Source organism: Podarcis melisellensis (genome assembly GCF_964234715.1).
Source record: "Podarcis melisellensis genome assembly, chromosome: 7".
In the NCBI taxonomy this organism is placed as follows: domain Eukaryota; kingdom Metazoa; phylum Chordata; class Lepidosauria; order Squamata; family Lacertidae; genus Podarcis; species Podarcis melisellensis.
The window spans coordinates 15,831,115-15,855,531 of NC_138539.1; the positions used below are offsets into that span (position 1 = coordinate 15,831,115).

General features: G+C 45.4%; 1 protein-coding gene across 1 annotated transcript in view; it reads right to left on the reverse strand.

The window, feature by feature from the left end:
- COLEC10 (collectin subfamily member 10) overlaps positions 1-9,035 on the reverse strand; it is a 31,191-nt gene extending 22,156 nt beyond the window's left edge. The window contains exon 1 of the mRNA XM_081919008.1: positions 8,695-9,035. Within this exon, the coding sequence (XP_081775134.1) occupies positions 8,695-8,833 (139 nt within the window). The 5' untranslated portion in view covers positions 8,834-9,035. The remainder of the gene's footprint in view (positions 1-8,694) is intronic.
- Positions 9,036-24,417: the final 15,382 nt, after the last annotated feature.

Genomic DNA, 24,417 nt, shown 5'->3' on the forward strand with positions numbered 1-24,417 from the left:
CTCCTACTCTCCCTGCGCGGAAGTCTTCTGCGCAGGGAGGGTGTGGGCAGCAGAGTACCCGTGCTCTCTCCACTGGTCTCTGGTGAAGAGTCCTGGAGCCTCCTCTCCGATTCCCCCATCTGCCCCCCTTCTCTACTGGTGTTACGCTGATTTCCTTCCCCAGCAGATGGGCTGCCTCTCTCCCTACTGGGACCCTCTCCGGCATCCCCCTGGAGCCTTCCCTCCACCTCTAGCTCTGATGGCAGTTCCCTGACAGGTAGGAAGCTAAAAACATTCCTTTTAGGAATTATAACAAATGGCATCCCCAAAGACATGAAGAGAATCTTTTTATTTGCAACAGCCGCCGCAAGGGTTATTGATTGCAAAAAATTGGAAATCAGAAGAAATACCAACATTGAAAGATTGGCAACGTAAATTTTTTGAAATGACTGAATTAGGCAAAATGATGGCAACAATTAGAATGCAATCTAATCAAAATCTCAAACAGGAATGAAAATGTGTAGAATAATACATGACCAAAAGATGCTCCAACAAGAATATATTGATATGTATAGGCTGATTTCGCAAAGTTAAGTTTTAAGTTAAGCTAAGCAGATATATAAGATTGAATGTTTAATTATTAAGATACAAAATTACAATCTCAGTAATAAAGTTACAAAATAATAACAAGGAAGTCACACACGGGTGGAAGGGAGGCATAGGGCAAGAAATAAGAAATGGATAAAATGTTGGTACATAATGAAATGTGAAAATGTAAATTTACGAATATAATGTATATGTATCACTATGTAAAGATCTCATATATGTATTGCAACATTAAAAATAAATAAATAAATAAATAAATAATTATCCCAATGGTTTCTGAGGGCAACTGCACTGCCAAGAGGCACACACACACACACACACACACACACACACACACACACCACTCATCTCAACACCAGTATGCTACTGAATACCATTTCCTGGGGCAGGAGGGACAGCGACATTGAGGGAGTACTGTTGCCTTTGTGCCTTTGGCCAACCCAAGGCTGCACAGATCAGCTGTGGAGAGAGGCCACATTCCTGTGTTGTGCACTAGCATGTGTGCTCAAGCCAAAATAAAGGTTAGCCTTCATTACCTGCTCTTGGGGCTTCTGTAGTTGGAGGGAAAGACCCAGGCCGAAGCCACAAAGATCACCAGCATGACTTTGGGCCTGCACTCTTTCTCCCTCAGCCTAACTTACCAACCTCACAGGATTGTTGTGAAGATAAAGTGCAAGGAGGGTGGGACTTCTGCGCCTTGCACCTGCACCAGAGGGTCTCAAGCTGTCATCTGTAGAACATAGGTGGCCTGGAAGTCCCATTTAGGTGGCATGTGGAAGGGTAGTCAAAGAGTTGAGAATAACCTGTACTTGCCTCTGAAGTTGATTTTGTTTCTTCCTGACTCAAAAAGTTGATTTCACGGGCATCCTTGTTACAAGACGACTGTTATTAAAATATAAGTAGAAAGCTGTCTTATCAGAGCGTTGGTTGATCTAACCTGGTGTTGACTACACAGACTCTCCAGGGTTTCAGACTGAGGAATATTCCCAGCTCTAGGTGCTGGTTTTGATCTTTAAAGCCTTTTGTGGCTTAGGGCCCTCGTATTTGTGGGATCGCCTCTCCTGGTATGCCCCACAGAGGACCTTAAGGTCCATGAATAATCACAGTTTAGAAGTCCCGGGCCCTAAGGAAGTCAGATTATCCTCTACCAGGACCTTCTCAGTGATGGCTTGGACCTGGTGGAATGCTCTGTCCCATGAGACCAGGGCCCTGCAGGATTTAACTTCCTTCCGCAGGGCCTGTAAGACAGAGGTATTCCACCTGGCTTTCAACTTGAACTTAGCCTGATCTTTTATTCCCCATCCTTCCCTCCCCCTCCCCTTTTTATGAAGATTACCCACTCTGGGATCCCACAGCTAATTCTCCCCTGGTCTCCACACTGGCCCAAACAGGACTAATTTAGCCAGCTAGCCCTGGTGATCATCTAATGTTTATTGGATGGATTTCCCCCCTAAAGTGATTTTTGAATTCTGAATTTATTGTTCTTCACATTTTATGCTGTATTTTATGCTGTTTTTTGTTGCATCAATTGTTTTAAATTTGTTGTTAGCCGCCCTGAGCCCGGTTTTTGAACCGGGAAGGGCGGGATACAAATATATATATATTTATATAATTTATTATTATTTATTATTATTATTATTTATTATTATTATTATTATTATTATTATTACGTAGCAATACCGTAGATTGAACCCAGGACCTTGTGTGTGCAAGCCAGATGCTCTTCCACTGCAGGTTGCAGAACATGGATTTTCTCATTGCAGAATTTGGCACGGAATTCGAATTTTTAATTAAATTTTTCAAATTTTTTTTTTTAAAAGCATGGAGAACACATAGGTCAGAAAAGAAGGGAGTGATGACAGAGACCACAGGAACAAGAGTCCGGCCAAGAGTCCTTGAGGATGTGGGGAGAGGTCCTTCTGCACTTCCAACAGGGAGATCAGAATGTGGCAAACTCCGCTTCAGACTGAGCTCGCCCTTTTCCAGAAGCAGAGCTGTCCAAGTGCCACTATTAGGTCTGGAAGATGGTCAGCAGCAGCAGCAGCGGTGACCACAAGAAACAGGGCTTGGAGGCACTGACTGATGTCAAGGAGTTTATAATTGACATTTGTCAAAATAATGAAAGGCAAGCGTTCCAAAACACACCACATAGCTGCAGGGTGAACTCCCATTATTCCCCTTCAAATTGCCTTCCATTCCAGTTACTGAACACATAGGACCCAATTCAGATTCCTTTGAAGTTCTCAGCAACAAGCCCGCCAACCTTGGCTGAGGTCACCCATTCCTTTTCTTTCGACGCGGTGAACCGATCGTGCAATTACTTCAATATGTTTCCGGAGTCGCACCTCTCCTACGTCCTCAGGAGGGTTCGACGAGGACGCAGCATGTTGTAGTTTGGATAGTGCTTGAACAACAACACGACTCCTTCAACATGTTCTAGGGGTGCTGCCGTGCTGGTTCATGCAAGGAGTCACAAGGCACCATTAAAAATGGAGGGAGATATTGTGGCAAATGTGCTTTGGGTGATGCCATGCATTTGTCAAAAGGGGGCTCTGGCTTGTGAAATAAATTGATTATAGTCTTTTGAGGATGCTGTATGAATGTAAGAAAAGCCTTTCTGGATGAGACCAAAAGCCCACCTTGTCCAGCATCCTGTTTCACACAATGGGCAATTGTTTATTCCATTAGATGGTGATGGTGATGATTTTATTTTACTTGTACTTTGCTCATCTGACTGGGTTGCCCCAGCCACTCTGGGTGGCTTTCAACTTATATAAAAGCAGAATAAAACAACAAACATTAAAAACTTCCCTATACAGGTCTGCCTTCAGGTGTCTTCTAAAAACAACTGATGAACTCCTTTTACCAGTCCACAATAGAAAGTGTCCTTTCCTATTGTATCACAGTGTAGTATGCTGGCCTGACAGCCACGGACAGAAAGTCTCTACAGAGGATGGTGAATGCAGCACATGATATCATGGGCTGTTCCTTGAGTCCGCTAGATGACATTGCAAGGGATCGTTGCCTTAGGAGAGCGAGAAAAATTCTCAGGGATGACTCACACCCAGGTTGTCACCTCTTTAATCTTCTACCCTCGGGCAGGAGATATAGAAGTACAATCAGCCGTACCAACAGGCTAAAAAATAGCTTTTCATCCATTGAATGAAAAACAGCATAGTGAAATTGACTTGTGAGGTGGTGTGTTGTTTGATAAGAGACTGAGTGTTTGGGGGGGAGGCTCGTTTAATTTCATTGTACACAGGTTGTGCAATGACAATAAAGGTATTATTATTATTATGTATCGTTCTTTAACTCCTTGACATCTGATGGGAGGGCATTCCACAGGGAGGGCGCCACTACCAAGAAGGCCCTCTCCCTGGTTGTCTGTAACCTCACTTCTCACGGTGGTGAGGCGGTGCATCTGTGGTTCCAATGCTGTCTCCCATCCAAGCCCTGCCCATACCCAAACCTGCTTATCTTTAAGAAGGTGGTGGTCTTATTTGCAGAAGGTCCCAGGTTCAATCCCCGGCATCTCCAGGTAAACCTGGGAGAAACTCCCTGACTGAAATCCTGTAGGGCCACTGCCTGTCAGTGCAGACAATCCTAGGCTTGATGGACCAAGGTAGAGTTCTAAACTGCTTGGGTGGGACCAAGCTACCTGAAGGACCACTGCACTTTATGTAACCCTGTGAGAGAACTGATGAATTTTAACAGGGAGAAATGTAAAGTAGTGCACTTGGGCAAAAAAAAAAATGAGAGGCACAAATAAAAGATGGGTGACACCTGGCTTGAGAGCAGTACATGTGAAAAGGATCTAGGAGTCTTGGTTGACCACAAACTTGACATGAGCCAACAGTGTGACGCGGCAGCTAAAAAAGCCAATGCAATTCTGGGCTGCATCAATAGGAGTATAGCATCTAGATCAAGGGAAGTAATAGTGCCACTGTATTCTGCTCTGGTCAGACCTCACCTGGAGTACTGTGTCCAGTTCTGGGCACCACAGTTCAAGAAGGACACTGACAAACTGGAACGTGTCCAGAGGAGGGCAACCAAAATGGTCAAAGGCCTGGAAACAATGCCTTATGAGGAACGGCTAAGGGAGCTGGGCATGTTTAGCCTGGAGAAGAGGAGGTTAAGGGGTGATATGATAGCCATGTTCAAATATATAAAAGGATGTCACATAGAGGAGGGAGAAAGGTTGTTTTCTGCTGCTCCAGAGAAGCGGACACGGAGCAATGGATCCAAACTACAAGAAAGAAGATTCCACCTAAACATTAGGAAGAACTTCCTGACAGTAAGGGCTGTTTGACAGTGGAATTTGCTGCCAAAGAGTGTGGTGGAGTCTCCTTCTTTGGAGGTCTTTAAGCAGAGGCTTGACAACCATATGTCAGGGGTGCTCTGATGGTGTTTCCTGCTTGGCAGGGAGTTGGACTCGATGGCCCTTGTCGTCTCTTCCAACTCTATGATTCTATGATTCTATGAACCTTCCACAGAGGCCCTTTTCATGGTACCAGCTATTGGTAACCCAACAACACACAAGAGGAAAAATGGGGGTGGGGAATAAGAATGTTATGTTTCTGGATAATATGTTTTGTTTTAATTTTGGAATAAAAAAGTTTTTTTAAAAAAAGTTTGACTCCATGCAAGGCAGCTTGGTTTGTTCATATGAAGGAATCTTGTATGTGAGGCTAACTGCAGTTTGGAGTTGAGGGTGAGTGAGATCAGGGAAGCAAGATGGGATGAAAGGGTTAACCGACCCTCCTGCAGCTGCTTTTAGGTGAGAAATGAGACCCGGATCTTTTCTGGCTTGATCCTTAACGTGTTAATAATCTCCCAAGTAATAATCTCCCAAGTACTTCTCAGTGGATGAAGTACAATTTTTCACTCATTTCTTTGTCCTCATAGCATTCCTGAGAATTAGGCTAAGACAATGGAAGTCACCAGACCACCAGTGGCCTGCAAACTTCATTCAGGTGCTCTGGACTCCTGACCATTAGGTCCAGTCATGACTGACTCTGGGGTTGCGGCGCTCATGTCCCTTTATTGGCCGAGGGAGCCAGCATACAGCTTCCGAGTCATGTGGACAGCATGACTAAGCCGCTTCTGGTGAACCAGAGCAGCACACGAAAACGCCGTTTTCCTTCCTGCCAGAGTGGTACCTATTTATCTACTTGCACTTGACGTGCTTTTGAACTGCCAGTTTGGCAGGAGCAGGGACCGAGCAACGGGAGCTCACCCCGTCGCGGGGATTCGAACCGCCAACCTTCCGATCAGCAAGTCCTAGGCTCTGTGGTTTAACCCACAGCGCCACCCATGTCCTCTGCAGCATACCTGCATTAAATACCCGAGCTTCCTTTATGACTAATGTACAAAAGACACATCAAACCAGCAGAACCCACCTTATTAGAGTCTCGGTCATTTTATTTCTTTGATAAAGAATTTAATCATTTCACAATTATTGTATGAGCCTGGCAAAAAGCTGCAGAGGCCAAGGTTGGTCTTGCCTGCAGGAAGTGAGAGTAGCACATTTAATATTGAAATAGGCCTGTTGATATGAAGGTCTGCAGTACAGGTATCTCTCGTGGCCACCTGGGGGCAGCCTTGAATATCTATTAAGCAAGGGGTTTCATCAGTCCTTTTTATTAGGCACTTTTTAATTCCAGTCCTATTTGATTCAGTGCTGCTGACTCCCAGGTTAGTGTACCTAGGACAGCAGCCTGAGCCATTTGCTCTTATCAAGGACTGACTTTTAAAGCCAGCGTGGGCCACTGAGATTATCAGGCCTGCCCTGAGTAATCCTTGCAGTGTATTTTTAGCCCACGACTTTTTATCACAACCGTAACTTCTGGGTGAACACACAGAACTGAGGAGGAAATGCACCTTGTTTAGCAGCTTGCGCGGTGCTTTGCAGAATAAAAACGTAAGCAAAAGGCAGGTCTCCTGCCCCAAGGAGCTTACAATCAGAAACTGGTGGGGAAGATGCTGTTCAACGTCTGAGGTCTTGTGCTCCTCTTGGGGCGGCGTGGAACCCGGAGCACTTACGGGAAATGGGAAGGAAATTCTAGTTTTGGTACTGTATCTCGGTCTTTACAAGACTGTTCGGTTGCATTTATGTTGTATTTATGTATACACTTACTGGATTTTAAAATGCGAAGCAGTTTTAAAATGTGTTTCAATAAGCAAATAAATAAATAAAAGTATGAGGGTTCCATGTGTACCACAGTGAGAGTGCTCCTACTCACGAGGAGTTGGCATTAAGCAAGTAAGCCAGGATAAAGTTGTACCAGATCCAAACCCCATTCAGGAGCAAGACTGCTGCTGGCTACGCAGTTCCAAGCCTCTCAGAGCGAAAACAAGTCTTTAAAATAGAGTTTGGCTGTAAAAACACCCTATTTGCCAGGTCATGTGACTGAGCTGAACAGAGTTAGGATCCTGCATAAACCCCACTGCTTGGTTTTGATACTGACATATTCCCAGAATGGTCCTTTTTTTGCCAAGATGACAAAGCTGTGCTAGTGTATCTCTGGGACTGCTCTTCCTATTCAGAAATTTCTCCTCTTCTTGTTCAACTGAAAACGACCCCTTTGATCTAATCCTGCCCTGTGGGGCAACAGTGAGCACATGTCTTTGCCCTCTTATTTTTTTATCTGCACGACAGCCTTGTGAGGTAGTCCAAGCTGGGGCAGACTGATTCATGGGGTTCCCCAATAAGCAGCGTAACTGGGCAGGGATTTTCAACCTCAATGTTTCATATGCTAACCAAACAGCCACTGCCACCACTGTGCTGCACTAGCTTTTTTTATATGGTGGAAGCAAAATCATAATCATAGAACACTGCTGGAACTGAGGCAATGTGGGAAAGAGAATAGTTGTCTCTCTCCTCCAATTGAGTTGGCACGATAATTAACTACGGACCCCAGAATTTCGGGTCCCCTATAAAACTGTGCCCAAGTTTTGCAGTTGTTTTGCAGAGGAAAAAAACCCATGTTTTGCAGCACCCCACAAACTGGGTACAGTGGTACCTCGGGTTACATACGCTTCAGGTTACATACGCTTCAGGTAACAGACTCCGCTAACCTAGAAATAGTGCTTCAGGTTAAGAACTTTGCTTCAGGATGAGAACAGAAATCGTGCTCCAGTGGCGCAGCGGCAGCGGGAGGGCCCATTAGCTAAAGTGGTGCTTCAGGTTAAGAACAGTTTCAGGTTAAGTACAGACCTCCGGAACGAATTAAGTACTTAACCCGAGGTACCACTGTAATTGATACATCAAACACAGGGTTTGTAATTAACACCATCAGTGTCCAAATCACTCCAAACCAGTGCCAACAGTTTTGCAGCAAAAATCCCATGTTTTGCAGCGCACCACAAACTGAGTAACTGCTCCTCAAACCAGGGCATAGCCCTGGCATTAATTCAAGTTAAAATATTTCCAACTACAGGGGGCAGGGAGGTGCTTAACCCTTTATAACCCAAACAAACACTACATATTTCTTCTGCTCCATTATAATTTACAGTACTTTACTTTTCCCCAACCAGATGCTTAGATCAGGGATAGGGAACTTTTGTCCTTCTAGATATTGCTGGACTTCAACTCCCATCAGCCCCAGCTAGCAGGACCAGTAATCTGAGATGATGGGAGTTGTAGTCGAGCGAGAAAACAGAACAATATCGGAGGGCCACCTGCTTCCCACCCCTGGTTTACATAATAAAACACTGATTAAGCATTGTAATTTGTGCAACTGACATTTGAATTATTCTTCCACAACAGGCATTGTCTATCAGATTAAAATGCAAATAAGTTTCCCACCCGCTCTGCAAAGGATTGCCAACTGACTAGCAAAATGCCTGAGCTTCGACCTTCAGCGGCACCAAATCTGATGCACCAAAATATAAGCTCTCACCATGATTAGCTGCAGAAGACTGCAAGGTCTTCTGCTCTTAAAGGCACAGTTGCAGAAGCAGCCAAAAAGTTGGCAACCTTCCTTCCCCAATTCTATGTGGCACAAGAGCTGGGGGGAGAATCATAAGCAGTGTGTTGGTTTCCCTTGAAGCACACACTGCTGTGTCTCTTCAGCAACAGCAAAGATGTTTATCACACAGAAGGCTCACCTTTCGGTCCTGGTAGAATGGTATGGGTGGAACAGATCTCCGTCGCTGACCGGTTGTCGTCATCCAAACCAAAAATCTGCACTAGGAGGACAAGAAAAAGCAACAGGGAGGTTTCGTGTTTCCAAAGTTGGTTCTTCATGCTGCTCGCGCCGTTCAGCTCCACAGGAAATGCCCTTCCTCGTTCCAGCCTTAATAATTGCTAAAATAAGATTTCCCATATAACTCTGGAAAGCAAGCTCAATTGAAGATCCCGCTTGATTAGAGCTAAATAGAGAAAGGCCATCAAGAGGCCCTGTGTGCGGTGTGGGGTGTATGTGTGTGTTAGCATACACTGTGCAATATATTTATGCAGCAGTGACAGTTGTTTATTAAAGTTTATCTCTTGGCTGTGAAATAATTAAGTGCACTGGCCGGAGGAGATGTCTTGAATGCACAAGCCGGCCTCTGTATTTGCCTGCTGGAATCTGAGAGCTGATTTCTTATGTTCGTCAGAGAAATATAATAGAAAAGGCATTAAGGCAGCCATTCTGAAGACACTGCCTGGAGAGTAATCCCTGTTGGAGATAATGGGACTCCAGGATGTGTAAACACACCTTGCACTGTAAGGCTGACATGGCCGTCTCTACCATTGGACAGAGAGAGACATGGGCACTAAAGAAAAAAAGGATACTGGAGAGTCAGGGAGCAGAATGAGGTGTTGGAGGACAGAGCTGCCTATGCCATTGCCTGCTAAGGTGACCTGCTCCTCTCAAGTGCAGTGGAAGTCCCATTGCCATTCCGCCACATCTGTGCATGGAATGTGAGAGAGGCGGTGCCATCTTGCTCTTTGCCTCAGGCTGCAAAATGGCTTGGACTGGTTCTCAGGGGACTCAGCTACATTAGTCAAAAAATGACATTTTGAATTCGTTATAAATATGCAACGCCAGATGGTGCCAGAGAGCAAAAAAATTTTATGCAATTTTTACATAGCGTTTTCTGGCCCTTTGCTATAACGATTTGATTTCTGACTTATTTATAGCATTTTTCTCGCTGTGTGTAGACCCACCCAGGAAGCCCTGCTGAACTCAGACCACATCTGCTCTATACATTTTAAGCAGTATTTGTGGGGTCTTGTCATCCGGGCAGGTCAGGACCTCCATACACGCTGCCCAGGCTTGTGCCCCAAGGAGGTGTCGCTAACATAGCAATTTGCCTTCATCCCTGGAGGCACATTCCATTGCCTCTTGAGACTGACAACACTTTAATAGTCATGGCTTCCACTGGAGAATCCTGGGAGTTGTAGATTGCTAAGCATGCTGGGAGTTGTTAGGATACCCCTGTTCCCCTCACAGAGTTGCATTTCACAATCCCTCTAGCCAGGAGATTCTGGGAATTGTAGCTCTGTGCAAGCAATGAGGAGACTCTCTTAACAGCTCTCAAAGCCATTAACAAACTGTTTTCCCAGGGTGCCTTGGGGGAAGCCATGACTGTTCAAAGTGGTATTATAGTGTTGCTAGGTAAAGGTAAAGGAACCCCTAACCCTTAGGTCCAGCCGTGACTGACTCTGGGGTTGCAGCACTCATCTTGCTTTATTGGCTGAGGGAGCCGGCGTACAGCTTCCGGGTCATGTGGCCAGCATGACTAAGCCGCTTCTGGCGAACCACAGCAGTGCACAGAAACACCGTTTACCTTCCCACCAGAGCGGTACCTATTTATCTACTTGCACTAGGGACTCAATAATACAATTAGTTCCTTGTTCACAGGACCAGCATACAAATAAGCAGAGTGTGGCGGCTGCTTCAGGCAGCAGATATTGGTGGTCATGACAGGGTATCAAATTGACGGTCATTTAATTCATGGATATATAATTTCTATTGCCTGAGAAGTGAGGGGAGGCGCTTCTGCGATTTTGTTCCTCAGCTGCCAAAATAACTTGACCGGCCTTGGGTGTGATGCCCCTTTAATGCATGTTTGTATTTGCTGCTGTTCCTCAGACAGCAAAATGTCTTGAGCCAGGCCTGCCTGTTCACATTTCCTCCGTAATTCTGCTTGTGGGCTATTTTCTCCTTTAGAAGCATAAAATGGAGACTCCGTAGGCACACAGTCCAACCAAATAAGGGCCAATGGAGATGTGATGCTGTTTCTGTTGACATACGAAGTACAGTGGATGCTTGGGATGCAAACAAGATCCATGCAGGAAGCATGATCGCAACCTGCAGCGTCCGCAACCCACAGCGCTGCGGGTTGCGATTCAGCACTTCTGCACATGCGCAAAACACGATTTAGCGCTTCTGCGCATGTGCAAGTGCCGAAACCCAGAAGTAACCGGTACTTCTGGGTTCAGCGCGGTGCGCAACCCGAAATCACACAACCTGAAGCGTCTGTAACCCGAGGTACAACTGTAGTGATGATGGAAGGTGGGAGGGAGGTTTTTCCCATGTGGGGAGGAAGGAACATGCGGCAGAGGACTGCTATTTTTTGTTTAGTACAGAGGTTTTCAGCCTTTTTGAGTCCACGGCTTCCTCCCTATATTCTTTCTGCGGCACCCATGTGGGGCTCAGGAGCCCAGTTGTGTCACCCCCTGCCTGCCGAGCTGGCAGCCTCTCACCCTCTTTCAAACACCCTCCCTTGTGGGGGGCTCCCTCAGCCCCCTCTCCTTGGGAGCCCTCTGAGCAGGCGCTGCAGCCCCCCCCCCCCGGTCTCTGAGCCGCCTCAGCTCCTGGCAAACCAGCACCCCCTGGCCAGCCCCAGAGGCAGCAGTAGCAATGGCTGCTGTATAAAGACTATTTAGTTAAATATGTTAAATTAAATTAACTGGAAAGCTTGCAAATACCAGATGGGCTTAGGATTTAAATATACAATGTGACAAATTAATATGTTTAAAGTTGAATTGTAAAGAAAGATGTTAAGTGATTAAGTTAAATTTTTAAGAGTTTAGGTTTTGGAAAACCGTTAAAATGATATACACAGAAATTCAACCAGGGGGATACGAGGAAGTCACTTAACAATGTTATGAAGTTTAGTTTAATTACAGTTGAGATGTATGTTTGTTTGTTTATTTGTTTGTCTGTCTTAAAAAAAAATTGATGGAAAATTAATTGGAAAAATTGGGGGGGGGGAAGTAGCCAGGGCTGCTGCAGCAAACAGCTGTGCAAGCCTTTAGGAGCCAGAGATGTGAGAGGGCAGCAGAGGAGGGAGGGAAGGAAGGAAAGAGGGACAGAGGCCAGTGTTGCCCATGGCACCCCTGACCATCATTCAAGGCACCCTAGGCTGCCACGGCACACTGATTGAAAACTGCTGGTTTAGTAGATTTCTATCCTGCTTTCCACATGCTCACAAAATAAAGCAGGCCTAAAAAGGTTGCCGACCCCCGCTGTAATTGATCTACACGTCCCAGCTTAGTTTGTTGAAAGGCAGCTCTTTCCTGTGTCAGAGCTCTTAGATCTAAAGTTTAAAATAAACGCTAACTTCCACGACCCGATAAAGCTCTGAAGAGAAAAACTACCCTGGGAAAATATTTCCTGCTTCGTTTTCATAAATATTTATGCAATTCCTTCTGGAGCACCCGTTTCGCCTTGAGAAAAGTGAGCACACGTCTTCCTGTTGCAGAGTTAACTGTTTAGATTTGAAGCGGTTTGCTTAGGCTGAGGGCAGATTTAGGGGCAAATGCTAATGCCCACCTTGAACAGGTTCAGAAATTTTGCGATGGTGCTGGGAGGCTGTTGCGTGTGAGGGAATCTAATAATAAACGTGTGTTACTTATTCATGTTCACATTTTTATTCCCTCCTTCTTCAGTTTATGGTAGATAGATGACAGTGCAAGAAATACAAAGACAGTGTAAACATTAAAGGGGAAATCCTCTGGGAAGACCTGGCAGGATCAGCAGCTTACAGTGTGGAGGATCTCCAGCTCAGATGGCCGATTCCCAGATTCACCAGCTTGGGTCCCGCTTGTGGGCTTCCCAGGGACGTCTGGGTGGCCACTGTGAGAACAGGATGCTCAACTATATAGGCCTTTGGCCTGATCCAGAAGGGAGGGTCTTTTTATGTTCTCATACCCCCGAGAGCCGAAGAATTGATGCTTTTGAATTGTGGTGCTGGAGGAGACTCTTGAGCAGTGTTTCCCAACCGGTGTTCCGCGGCACACTAGTGTGCCGCGAGACGTTGCCTGGTGTGCCGTGGGAGGGAGGCGGGCGAGGCGGGCGGCGAGAGGCGGGGCGGCGAGAGGCGGGGCGGCGGCGGCATCTCCTGCTGGATGCAAATCCAAACATGGCGGGCGCCTCCCTCGCTGATTTGTAGGCGGACCATCGAGAGAGAAAGAAGAGGCGAAAGAGCGAGAGAAGGCGCCTGCGCAGAAAGAGGAGCGAGCAGTGCGCCTGCGCGCCGCGGCGCCCGAGTGCAGTGAAATTCCGTGAAGAGGGGAGGGGGGGCTGGAAAAGAGAGAAAGGAAAGATTTTTCATTTTTTTTAAAAAAAAAAAGGAAGAGGGAAAGAAGAGAAAAAGCGGCAGAAGCTGAGGGGAAGGTTTCCGTGAGGGAGAGAGAGAGAGAAACGCGGGGCTGGCGGGACCCCTCCTCTTCCGCCACGCGTCGCCCGCCACCGCCTCAGAATCTCCTCAGGAGCGGCGGCGGCTGCTCCCCCTCGCCCCCTTCCTCCCCCAGCCCCCTCCCAACCCCCGGACGAGGGACACGAGGCCCCCGGACGAGGGACACGAGGCCCCCGGACGAGGGACACGAGGCCCCCGGACGAGGGACACGAGGACGGGAAGGCCCCCGGCGGCGGGGTCGGCTCGAGCAAGGAGGGGCGAGCGCTAGCCGGCTGGCTCTAGCCCGGCAAGAGGAGGAGGAGGAGGAGGAGCACGCCGTCGCTTCCACAGTGGCTGCCCCACACTCCCCTCCCCGGGCACCGGCGGGGAGAATGACGGAGCTCCAGTCCGCGCTGCTACTGCGGAGACAGCTGGCAGGTCGGTCCGTCCGTCGGTCAGGGCAAAACACACCACAGCGCAGGCAGAGGCAGGCAGGCCCGTCTCTCCCTGCCCCCCTCGGACCTGGCCGGCCTGGGGTTTGCACCCCAAACATTCATGTCCACCCCAGCTACACAAGCCACACCTTGCTCTCAGTTCGATCTGTCAAATATCATTCACATAAAGAACCTAGTCTATCCTCAAACGTCAGAATGTACCTCCTCTCTAGCTTCCCCCACTTCATCTAGGCACTTTCAGCCCTTACTTAACCCACCCCAGCCTGCTTACTCTTCCTTCATTTGCTATAAAAACTAAATACAGAGAGAGACTGAGAGCTGTTGACGAAGAGCTACGTGTGTGTCTTTCTTCGATTCCAGCCAGAATATCAGCTTTGTGTTCAGCCAAACAGGCCCAGGTTGCGCACTGAATAAAGTATTTTATAATTTTTCATATTTCTGTTTACTTACTATTTCATAATAAAGTAATTATAAAATACTTTATTTGTGTTTATTTGATTCCTATTAAAGAGAGTTACTTTATATATAGTCAATATAGGCACAGAATTAATTTTTTAAACATTTTCTAATGGTGGTGTGCCTCGAGATTTTTTTCATGAAACAAGTGTGCCTTTGCCCAAAAAAGGTTGGGAAACACTGCTCTTGAGAGTCCCATGGACTGCAAGAAGATCAAACCTATCCATTCTTAAGGAAATCAGCCCTGAGTGCTCAATGGAAGGACAGATCCTGAAGCTGAGGCTCCAAGACTTTGGCCACCTCATGAGAAGAGAAGACTCCCTGGAAAAGACCCTGATGTTAGGAAAGATGGAGGGCACAAGGAGAAGGGGACGACAGAGGACGAGATGGTTGGATAGGGTTCTTGAAGCTACCAGCATGAGTTTGACCAAGCTGCGGGAGGCAGTGGAAGACAGGAGTGCCTGGCGTGCTCTGGTCCATGGGGTCACGAAGAGTTGGACACGACTAAACAACTAAACAACAACAACCCCTGAGAGCAGCCACTTTCTTTTGTGCCAGGCTAGCGAGTGAGCCTTAAGCAAATACAGTGGTACCTCGGGCTAAGAACTTAATTTGTTCTGGAGGTCCATTCTTAACCTGAAACTCTTCTTAACCTGAAGCACCACTTTAGCTAATGGGGCCTCCCGCTGCCACTGCACCACTGGAGCACGATTTCTGTTCTCATCCTGAAGCAAAGTTCTTAACCCGAGGTACTATTTCTGGGTTAGCGGAGTCTGTAACCTGAAGCGTCTGTAACCCGAGGTACCACTGTACCACATTCCATTGGAGGACCACTGAGCAAAACATTTTGGAAATGCCCTTGTAGTACAGAGGTTAGCAGAAGATAGGTATGAATCTAATGGTAGATCTTTGGGTGACTTTTTTTTGGGGGGGGGGAGTCTTTTCCACCTGACTCTGTCTGGTGGATGTAGTTGGGTTAAAAAACCCAAAATGTATCCTGCAAGCCTGAAATGTGTCCACCCTTGATATAGCAGATGTAGCTTCAAAATGTTTCCTTAAGGGTCAAATTAATATGATACAACAGCAGATCACAGGAGAAGCTCAGAGTTAAATCTGTTTTCCAGCTATGTATCACAAGCCAAGATTTCGTTAGGTCCCACAGGGACAGTAATTTTCCTTCCACTGGAAACCAAAGAGGAGCATGTGTTCAAAATCAAATGAAGGAAAGCTCCATTTGATGTATAGCTGGGGTTGGGAACCTGTGAAAATCCAGATGTTGTTGGACTACAACTCCCCTAATGTTGGACCATTGGCTTTGTTGGCTGTGAATGATGGAATTTGGGAATTCAACAACATCTGGAGTACTACAGTCTCTTGCTATCAGGCCATAGGGCAAGTGGAGCCATTTTCATAAGTAGTTCCACTTATATGTCCTTCAACCTGCCAGTTGATGCAGCAAGCTGGGACGCCTGCAAGTAATTTCTCTGCTGCTGTTTTGTGTGGCCGGCCCTACCATTAGGCAAGGTGAGGTAGCCACCCTCAGGTGGCTCAGTGTGCCTTATGCCAGTCATACATCCCCTTAACTAGTTTGCGGCCCTCAGGTGCACTGTGGGATGCCATCCCATTCAAGTAAATTTCAAGTGCTAGTCCAGTCAGCTTCTACTCATGGAGGGGGGCAGGTGGGGTGCAGTCTTGCCCTTTGCCTCAGGCAGCAACATGGGAGTAAGGTGCAGGCTGAGGGGGCCTACACACCACCATGCATTTAAAGCACATGACGAAGAACCCTGGGAACTGAATTTTCTCTGTCACAGAGCTACAATTCGCTGCTCCCTTAACAAACTACAGTTCTCAGGATTTGGGGGGTGGACGTCATGTGCTATAAACAGCCCCCTAGGTATGTAATGTTTCGTCTCCATATCCCCCTAATAAGCCATCCCACCACATGCCTTTTGAGGTCCCTCGCAGCACCTTTGAAGATCAAAAATCAAATTTTATTAAACGGTCACAGACCAGATTAACTCGTACAGCTAGTCAGCAAAGCATAACACCGGAAAAAACAAAGGACAATTTCAATACAGATTAGGCCATAACAGCAATTTAAAATTAGACAGCATAAATAAAATTAAGTATTTGCCTTCGCCTGCATATTGACATTGGAAAGATCTCATGACTCTATTTAAAGGTTAGCTGATGAGTCCCATGTTCCCAATTCTTTGGAGCGCCAATTTGTCCAGCACAGAGTGTCATTCGCCTCCCTGCTCCCCAAGTTCTTCTCTGTCTTGGTTCTGTGCATGCAATTTTAACATTCAGCAGGCTAGGTGCCCAAAGAACGCTGTTTTGTAGGCAGATACACAAACGTTCTTTTTTAAGGTCAGCTTCCATACCCTTGCTGACCTCCCGCTGTTCCCGAGTATGTTTGGAGAGAGGTGGCCCTGTGGTTGAATTTCTAATTGGCTGTGTGCCACGACTGGTGCTGGGAATTACATTTTGGTGGTGTGAGGCGGGATAGGAAAATGGCACGGGGATTCCCAGGGGGCATGGCATTATCAGCACACAGGCCGCGGCGTTATGTGCTGGAAGACGAGCTATTTCTGAGCATTCATGGAGGAAGCTTGTAATTACAGCACTCATTCAGAAGGTCACACAGAGGTCAGATTGTGGCACCCTAAAAGACGAACACATTTTATTACTACATAATCGTTTGTGGACCAGGATCCACCTCATTTATGACATTTTATTACATTTATATACAGTGGTACCTCGGTTCTTCAACGTAATCCGTTCTGGAAGACCGTTCAAGTTCTGAAATGTTTGAAAACTGAGGCGCAAAGGGCTGTCTTCAAATTCAATTGAGAGCCGGTCGACTTCCGAGGTGCGTTTGAAAATGGCAGCATTTACTTCCAGGTTTTTGGCATTCGGGTTACGAGATGTTCATCAACTGAGACGTTCGAGAACTGAGGTCTTCATCCAAAGATCTCAGGACGGTTCAATAAAATAAAATACAATACAGTGGTACCTCAGGTTACATACGCTTCAGGTTACAGACACTTCAGGTTACAGACTCCGCTAAGCCAGAAATAGTACCTTGGGTTAAGAACTTGGCTTCAGGATGAGAACAGAAATCGTGTTCTGGCAGTGCGGCAGCAGCGGGAGGCCCCATTAGCTAAAGTGGTGCTTCAGGTTAAGAACAATTTCAGGTTAAGAACGGACCTCCAGAACGAATTAACTACTTAACCCGAGGTACGACAGTACAGTACACAAGTAAAAAATTAAACCAAAACAATAACCCCTCCCTTCCCACAGACACATTTAAAAGGCTATAATATTAATCAGCCAAAGACCTAGTTGAAGATGAACATTTTCGCCTGGTGCCTAAAAATATATAATGAAGGTGCCAGGCAAAGCTCCCTGTGGAGAGCATTCCACAAACAGGGAACCACTACAGAAAAGACACGTTCTCAAAAAAACCCAGAGTCCTTTCTGCTGGGGATAACCCAGACTGAAACTCCCAGGTGTCAGAATAGGTTATTCATGTACACAACAACTGTGGCCCATGTTTTGTTAGCCCCAAAATGGAAAGCGAGCGAGGTCCCAACTAAAGAGGATTGACAAATCAAGTTGATAGAATATGCACAACTTGCAGATTTAACATACAGAATAAGAGAGCAAGAACATATGTTTTAAAAAATATTGGAAAACGTTTATTAGGTATATGGAAAATAACTGTGTACAGCTGAAAACACTGGCAGCATTAAAGTTAAATTCAACAGAGTGAATAATTCTTGATGGATGTAATAGTGGAAAATTGATTTGAATGGTTATATAGTAAAATATGCAGGGGTGTAAAATATGCAAAATGAACCAAGGGAAGGGAAGAAGGGAAGCCACAGGATATTTTAAAGTTTGTAAAATGTTTGTTTGAAATTGTAAAACAGAAAATTTAATAAAAAATATTATATATAAAAAAAACACATTCTCATGTTGCCATCCTCTGGACCTCACGCCGAGAAGGCACATGAAGAAGGAGCTCAGATGATGAACGTGAAGTTTGAGGAAGTTTATATGGGGAGAAGCAATCCTTGAGGTCAAAATCAACACTTCGAATTGGGCCTGGAAGTAAATTGGCAGCCAGCGCAGCTGGGTCAGGATCAATGAAATGTGCTCAAACCGTCTTGTCCCAATGAGCAACCTGGTTGCTGAATTCTGCACCAGCTGAAACTTCGGAAATGTCTTCAGTTTAGATTAATAAAGGTGGCAGATGTAAAATGGTGGGTAAGTAGTGAGGTTCATAGGTAAACAAATTGTTAAAAATACAGATGGCGATAATTCAATTTTAGCTACAATGCGGCAACACTTTTCAACAGCAGTGCGATAGGTAATAAACCGATCACAGCAGCGTTAAGTGGCAAAACAATCAATGTGACTATGCAGATTAGCATCTGTAGCCTGGCCCAAGACAAATTGGCACCTAAGGTGGATCCCGAGACCCTGATGTTGGGAAAGATTGAGGGCACAAGGAGAAGGGGATGATGGAGGACAAGATGGTTGGACAGTGTTCTCAAAGCTACCAGCATGAGTTTGACCAAACTGCAGGAGGCAGTGGAAGACAGGAGTGCCTGGCGTGCTCTGGTCCATGGGGTCACGAAGAGTCGGACACAACTAAACAACAACAAGGTGGATCCCAAAATGGCAGCTCCTTCCATGCCAGGGAAAAAGGGGTGAGGAAAGACATCAGGAAATATCAAGATCAGGATCTCGTTGCCCCTGGGAATCCTACTGCCTAAGGAGGTCACCTCACCTTGCTTCATGGGTGGGCTGGCTCTGGGTCGAAAAGTAAACCAGTGTCTCTGTTCAGACCTAAATAAATTGTAATTCAGCAATGCCATGATGGGGCCTCCCTTTGGAATTCTGCCGCCAGATAGCAAAGGAAAAGGAGGCATTTGGAGGCAGTAGACTGGATGCAGGGGTGTGCATGAGACTGAGGTGATGGCAGAACAGCAAAGGGATAAATTATATGCAGAAGGGGAAATGGCAGGGACAAAATATGATTTGGGATGGATAAAAGAAAATACTTATTGTGGTGCATAATTAAACTATGGGGTGAATATGCTCCTACAGGGGGCAGTGTTGGCCACCACCTTGGATGGATTTCAAGGTGAATTAGGCAAATCCATGGAAGATAACACTGTCAACAGCTGCTAAGAATGGTACCTATGTTTTCCCTTCACATTATCTCTTAGAAATCTCCGGTTCCTATGGCTGAGCTTTTTCACAAAACCACTGCAAGCCTGTGGCGTGGATCTGACCAATCAGAACATTGGATCTGTGCTTTGATGTGCATCCAGCTACAGAACTATTGTTGACCATGTCCTGTCAATGGCCATATATGTGCAATGAAACCCATCCATGCATCTTCAGCCACATTTCTGGGCTTGGAACTCTTCCCCAAATGCCGCTAGGCAATGCCCACATATGGCTATGGAGCGGCACACTCCACGCCTGGCGGGTAACGTGGTATGAAGCCTTCGCGCTAGTGTGGTAAGCCAATTCCTGTAGGGTGCCGATCTCCACCAGAGATGGATTTTGCTTGGCAACCGGCAGCGAGAGCAACCAATTGTGGCTCAGTTGTTCTCCGGCCTGCTGCATGCTTCACAAGCAAGCACAGCACCAGAAAGAATTTCCCCAAGTGTGTGTCTGTGTGTGTGTGTTCTCCTCTACAGAGTATCAGCTACAACCGGCATGAGTCAGTAACCCGCAGAGTCTTTCCCCATCATGTGTGGGCGACAAGATACCCACCACAGCACAGCATTTTGCTTTCTCTCCATCGCAGCGTCATTAATGTGGACTTCTTTCATATGGACTGGGCACTCTGACAAAGTGTATCTTTATCCTCTGTGGTAGCATTCCAAATTGATGTAGCAATACATGGACTTTGAAACTTATATGGTCAGGAATGAGAAGTCAGCTTCCCTCGCCTTTAAACTTTGCTTTTACCCAGCGATGCGCAAATATTTTCCTGAGAGGACCCTCACAACATTTTCTGTCCTTGCTCCCATCCTCTAACCTGTAAATATCTGTTTCGCATCAACTTAAGACCAGTGGACTGTTTGATAACTTGGATATTCCTGAGAGCAGCCTTTCTGAACCTTGGGTCCCCAGAGGTTATTGGACTACAACTCCCATCATCCCTGACTGCTGGCCCTTCTCACTAGGGATGATGGGAGTTGTAGTCCAACAGCATCAGGCAACCCAAGGTTGTGAAGGCTGCCCTAGAGTTTCAGATTGATTGTTCCCACTCTAAAAATCAGGGACAGTAGAATTGCAATACCTCTCCTAATTTCGCCACACCTTTAATGGGATGCAAAATTGGGGGAGGTGTTTTTGGAGATGGGGAGGGGAGGGGCATGACGAGGGGCAAAGTGTTTGTCCCACTTAGGGATGGTAGCTTCAAATTCCCTGCTGCTATTGAGTGACAGTTTTCTTCGGAATCTCTTCTACCCAGAAGACACCAGGGGAAAGGAAGGAAGCAATAGTTCCATTTCCTGCTTCTGTCCTCCCTCTAGTTTCAGAATAGCACAAAACTTCCTGCTCTTGGCATAGGCAAATCTGTAAATTCGGTTTCTCATTTTTCCAATCTTAAGTTCAGTTCTCTACATTTCCACAGCAGTTTGCAAACTTATTTTTTTAAGTCTTCATGAATATTTGTTAGCATTTTTGTGCAATTTTTTCCAAATACAATATACACATTTTTTGTAATATACACATCTTTGTAAAGGAATTTTCCTAATATATGCATTCTTATGCACACTTTACCCTAGTATATATGCTTTTGCACACATTACTTGGCTGGGTAGCTGCATTGCAAAATTCAGAGAAATGTGAATTAAGAAGAATGGCTGAGTTTCATTCACATATTGTTTCAGAACAATCTGTGAACTGAATCAAATATCTGAATCAAATATCCTTTCCTCACTCTGGCATCATCTGGGTATAAGGGAACTTTGATGGTTTGTGCAAACCTTTTAGTAACATTTTCTCCGCTCTGTCACCAAATTGAAGCCTCAAAAGTTCTGTTAAGTACTTTCAGCTCTATGGCTGACTTTTCTCAGTCAGAGATGTATTATTATGAACTGCAGAATATCTCTATTTCATACTACTAGAAAACAGTTTTTTATTTCACTGTGAGTGAAACTAAAGACATTTTTTTTTTTTTGCCGGAACTTGATTACAATTGATTTGACTGCCTGAGGCCAGATGAAATTTATTTCTATTATTTATTTGTTGAAAATAAATCCCACCCCTCCTCCCAAAGCAGCCCAGGGCAGCACACCAACAAGTGATAAAACAATAAGAACATCTCAGAAACATCTTTAAAACACTTTCAAGACAGATTAGTAATATTATTTAATATATATACTGCTTATATGCCAAAATGGCTTCGAATTCATTTACAACTATAAAATCCATCCATGATTAAAATACACAGTAACTTTAAAAGATCGTCAACTCTTCATATCTATAGCTATATCTAAATCTACCTATATATCTATATATAGAAATAGATATATATAGCTATATATATCTCACACACAGAGAGAGAGTAATAAACAGCAAAAACAAACAAATAGTATTTTTTTGACCTGGACAGACACTGGAGTTAGTCAGTTGCATGAGTCATCACGGAAAGAAATCAATGTTGAGATGGCATGGTCCCTTAGGGCATGACTAGTAACTGCATGCAGCTTGGGTAAACTTTCACTGCCGCATCAAAACAAACCCTCGAGCCCGAAAGGTAACCACTGAAACAGCTACTGCTCAGCCAAATTATAGTGCTTTTAATTGGAGCGCAACATAGAGCAGTGTAAGTCACCCTACCGTTACTTTTCAGCAAATACCACTGCATTGTGGATAACAGCTTCAGTGTGTCCCAGTGGCAAAGACTCAACAGACCTTGCAGAAACAAACCCCGATCCAAATAGAAGTTCCCTCACTTTAACCAACCTTTACTCATCACAGCTACTAGTAATTCCTAGTGGTCTACACATATCCAAAACTGGAGGTCTGTAGCAATGAAAGGCTCATATATATATGGAACTCCTTCCAGTTCATAGAAACAATAAAGAAGCAAAACCTACATCCTAATGACCTACTTGTGAGCTTCGATGTTGTATCTCTCTTCACACAAGTGCCCATTAATGAAGCCTTGACAGCCATTCAAAACAAATACAATCCCCCCGAATACATCTTGGACCTGACCAACCACTGCCTAACCAACACGTACTTCATCCACAATGGACAAAGATACAAACAGATAGAAGGAGCACCTATGGGATCACCCCTCTCACCGGTCATCGCAAACCTGTACATGGAACACTTTGAAACCAATGCTTTAGACAAGTCAGAACACAAACCCAAACTTTGGCTCAGATATGTTGACGACACCTTTGTAATTTGGCCACACGGGAAGGAAAAACTGGATAGCTTCCTCACACATCTCAACAGCCTACACCCCAAAATACAATTCACTATGGAAATAGAAGCCAACAACCAACTTCCCTTCCTTGACGTCCTAATCTACAAAAAACCGGATGGCTCCCTAGGACACACTATCTACCGGAAAAAAACACACACCAACCGCTACTTACATGCACAATCACACCACCACCCTGCACAAATAAACTCCGTAGCCAAGACTCTCATCTCCAGAACCAAACGCCTGGCTGACAAAGACCACTTGACAACTGAGTTACAGAATCTCTCAAATGTGTTAATTGCCAATGGATACCAGCAAAACAGGGTTACGAAGCTAATCCAAAAAGAAACACCCCCCAAAAACCAAGACACAGAAGAAAACAATGGCATGGCCCTCCTTCCTTATATCAAGGGCACTACAGATAAAATTAGCAAAATCCTCCATAAACACAATATCAAAACAGCCTTTTGCACCAACCAAAAAATAGCCAATATCCTCAGAAACCCCAAGGATAAAATCCAGTTGGAAAACCAAGGGGTCTATGAAATACCCTGCAAAGTCTGCCCAGCCACGTACATTGGACAAACAAACAGACGAATAAATGCACGTATCGCAGAACACAAGAATGCCGTCAAAAAAGAAGAAAAAACTTCCTCTCTTTTCCAACACATGAAAGAAACAGGACACGAAATTAATTTTGCAGATTCCAAATTGCTCTTTAACATGGAACATCACCACAAGAGAATAATCATGGAAGCCATCGAGATAGAGAAACACCCTCACAACATGAACAAGCGTGACGACACATCCCGCTTGCCAGACATCTGGAAATTAGCCCTCCCCACAAAAACTGACACCAGATCCAGAGGCACACAGAACGCCATCACCAATCAACCACACCAGACCCAAACCCAGACCCTCTCCACAGATAAATTACAGACACCATCCAGTAACCAAACCATGGTGGCACCTCCGGATGCTGCACCCCCCTGCAATCCCTACACAGATCTGGCTGACACAGGCCACAAAACCACAGCTCGCCCCTATACACGAAGCCAAGCCAGAGCACAACTAAGTGCAGTACAGCCATCTTCTCAGAAAAACTCTTCACAAAGTTCAAGAGGTCAAGACACAAAGACTTTAGCAACTAATCCACACCTAATGACCCACCTAAGTGGTACTCAGGATATCACTCAAGAAATCACTCAAGATATCCCTCAAGTAATTAAGGAACAAAAGAAGAAAAGGCACACTAGCCTGGGAACTTCCTCTCTGCCCAGAACATTGGAGGCTATACACCACACCCCCTCAACAGTATTTATAGGAACTCAAACACTGAGATCCTGCTCTGTTCCAGTAACAAGAAGCCGAAAGCACCAGCCTGAAGATGACGAGTGAGACCTCGTCGAAACGTCGCCTAGACACCCCTACTTTTATACGGGAAGACACCCGAGGACACCAAAACCTGCATTCCTGTACCCGTGAAAATCTACGAAAGCATATATATATATATATATATATATATATACACGAAGCCAAGCCAGAGCACAACTAAGTGCAGTACAGCCATCTTCTCAGAAAAACTCTTCACAAAGTTCAAGAGGTCAAGACACAAAGACTTTAGCAACTAATCCACACCTAATGACCCACCTAAGTGGTACTCAGGATATCACTCAAGAAATCACTCAAGATATCCCTCAAGTAATTAAGGAACAAAAGAAGAAAAGGCACACTAGCCTGGGAACTTCCTCTCTGCCCAGAACATTGGAGGCTATACACCACACCCCCTCAACAGTATTTATAGGAACTCAAACACTGAGATCCTGCTCTGTTCCA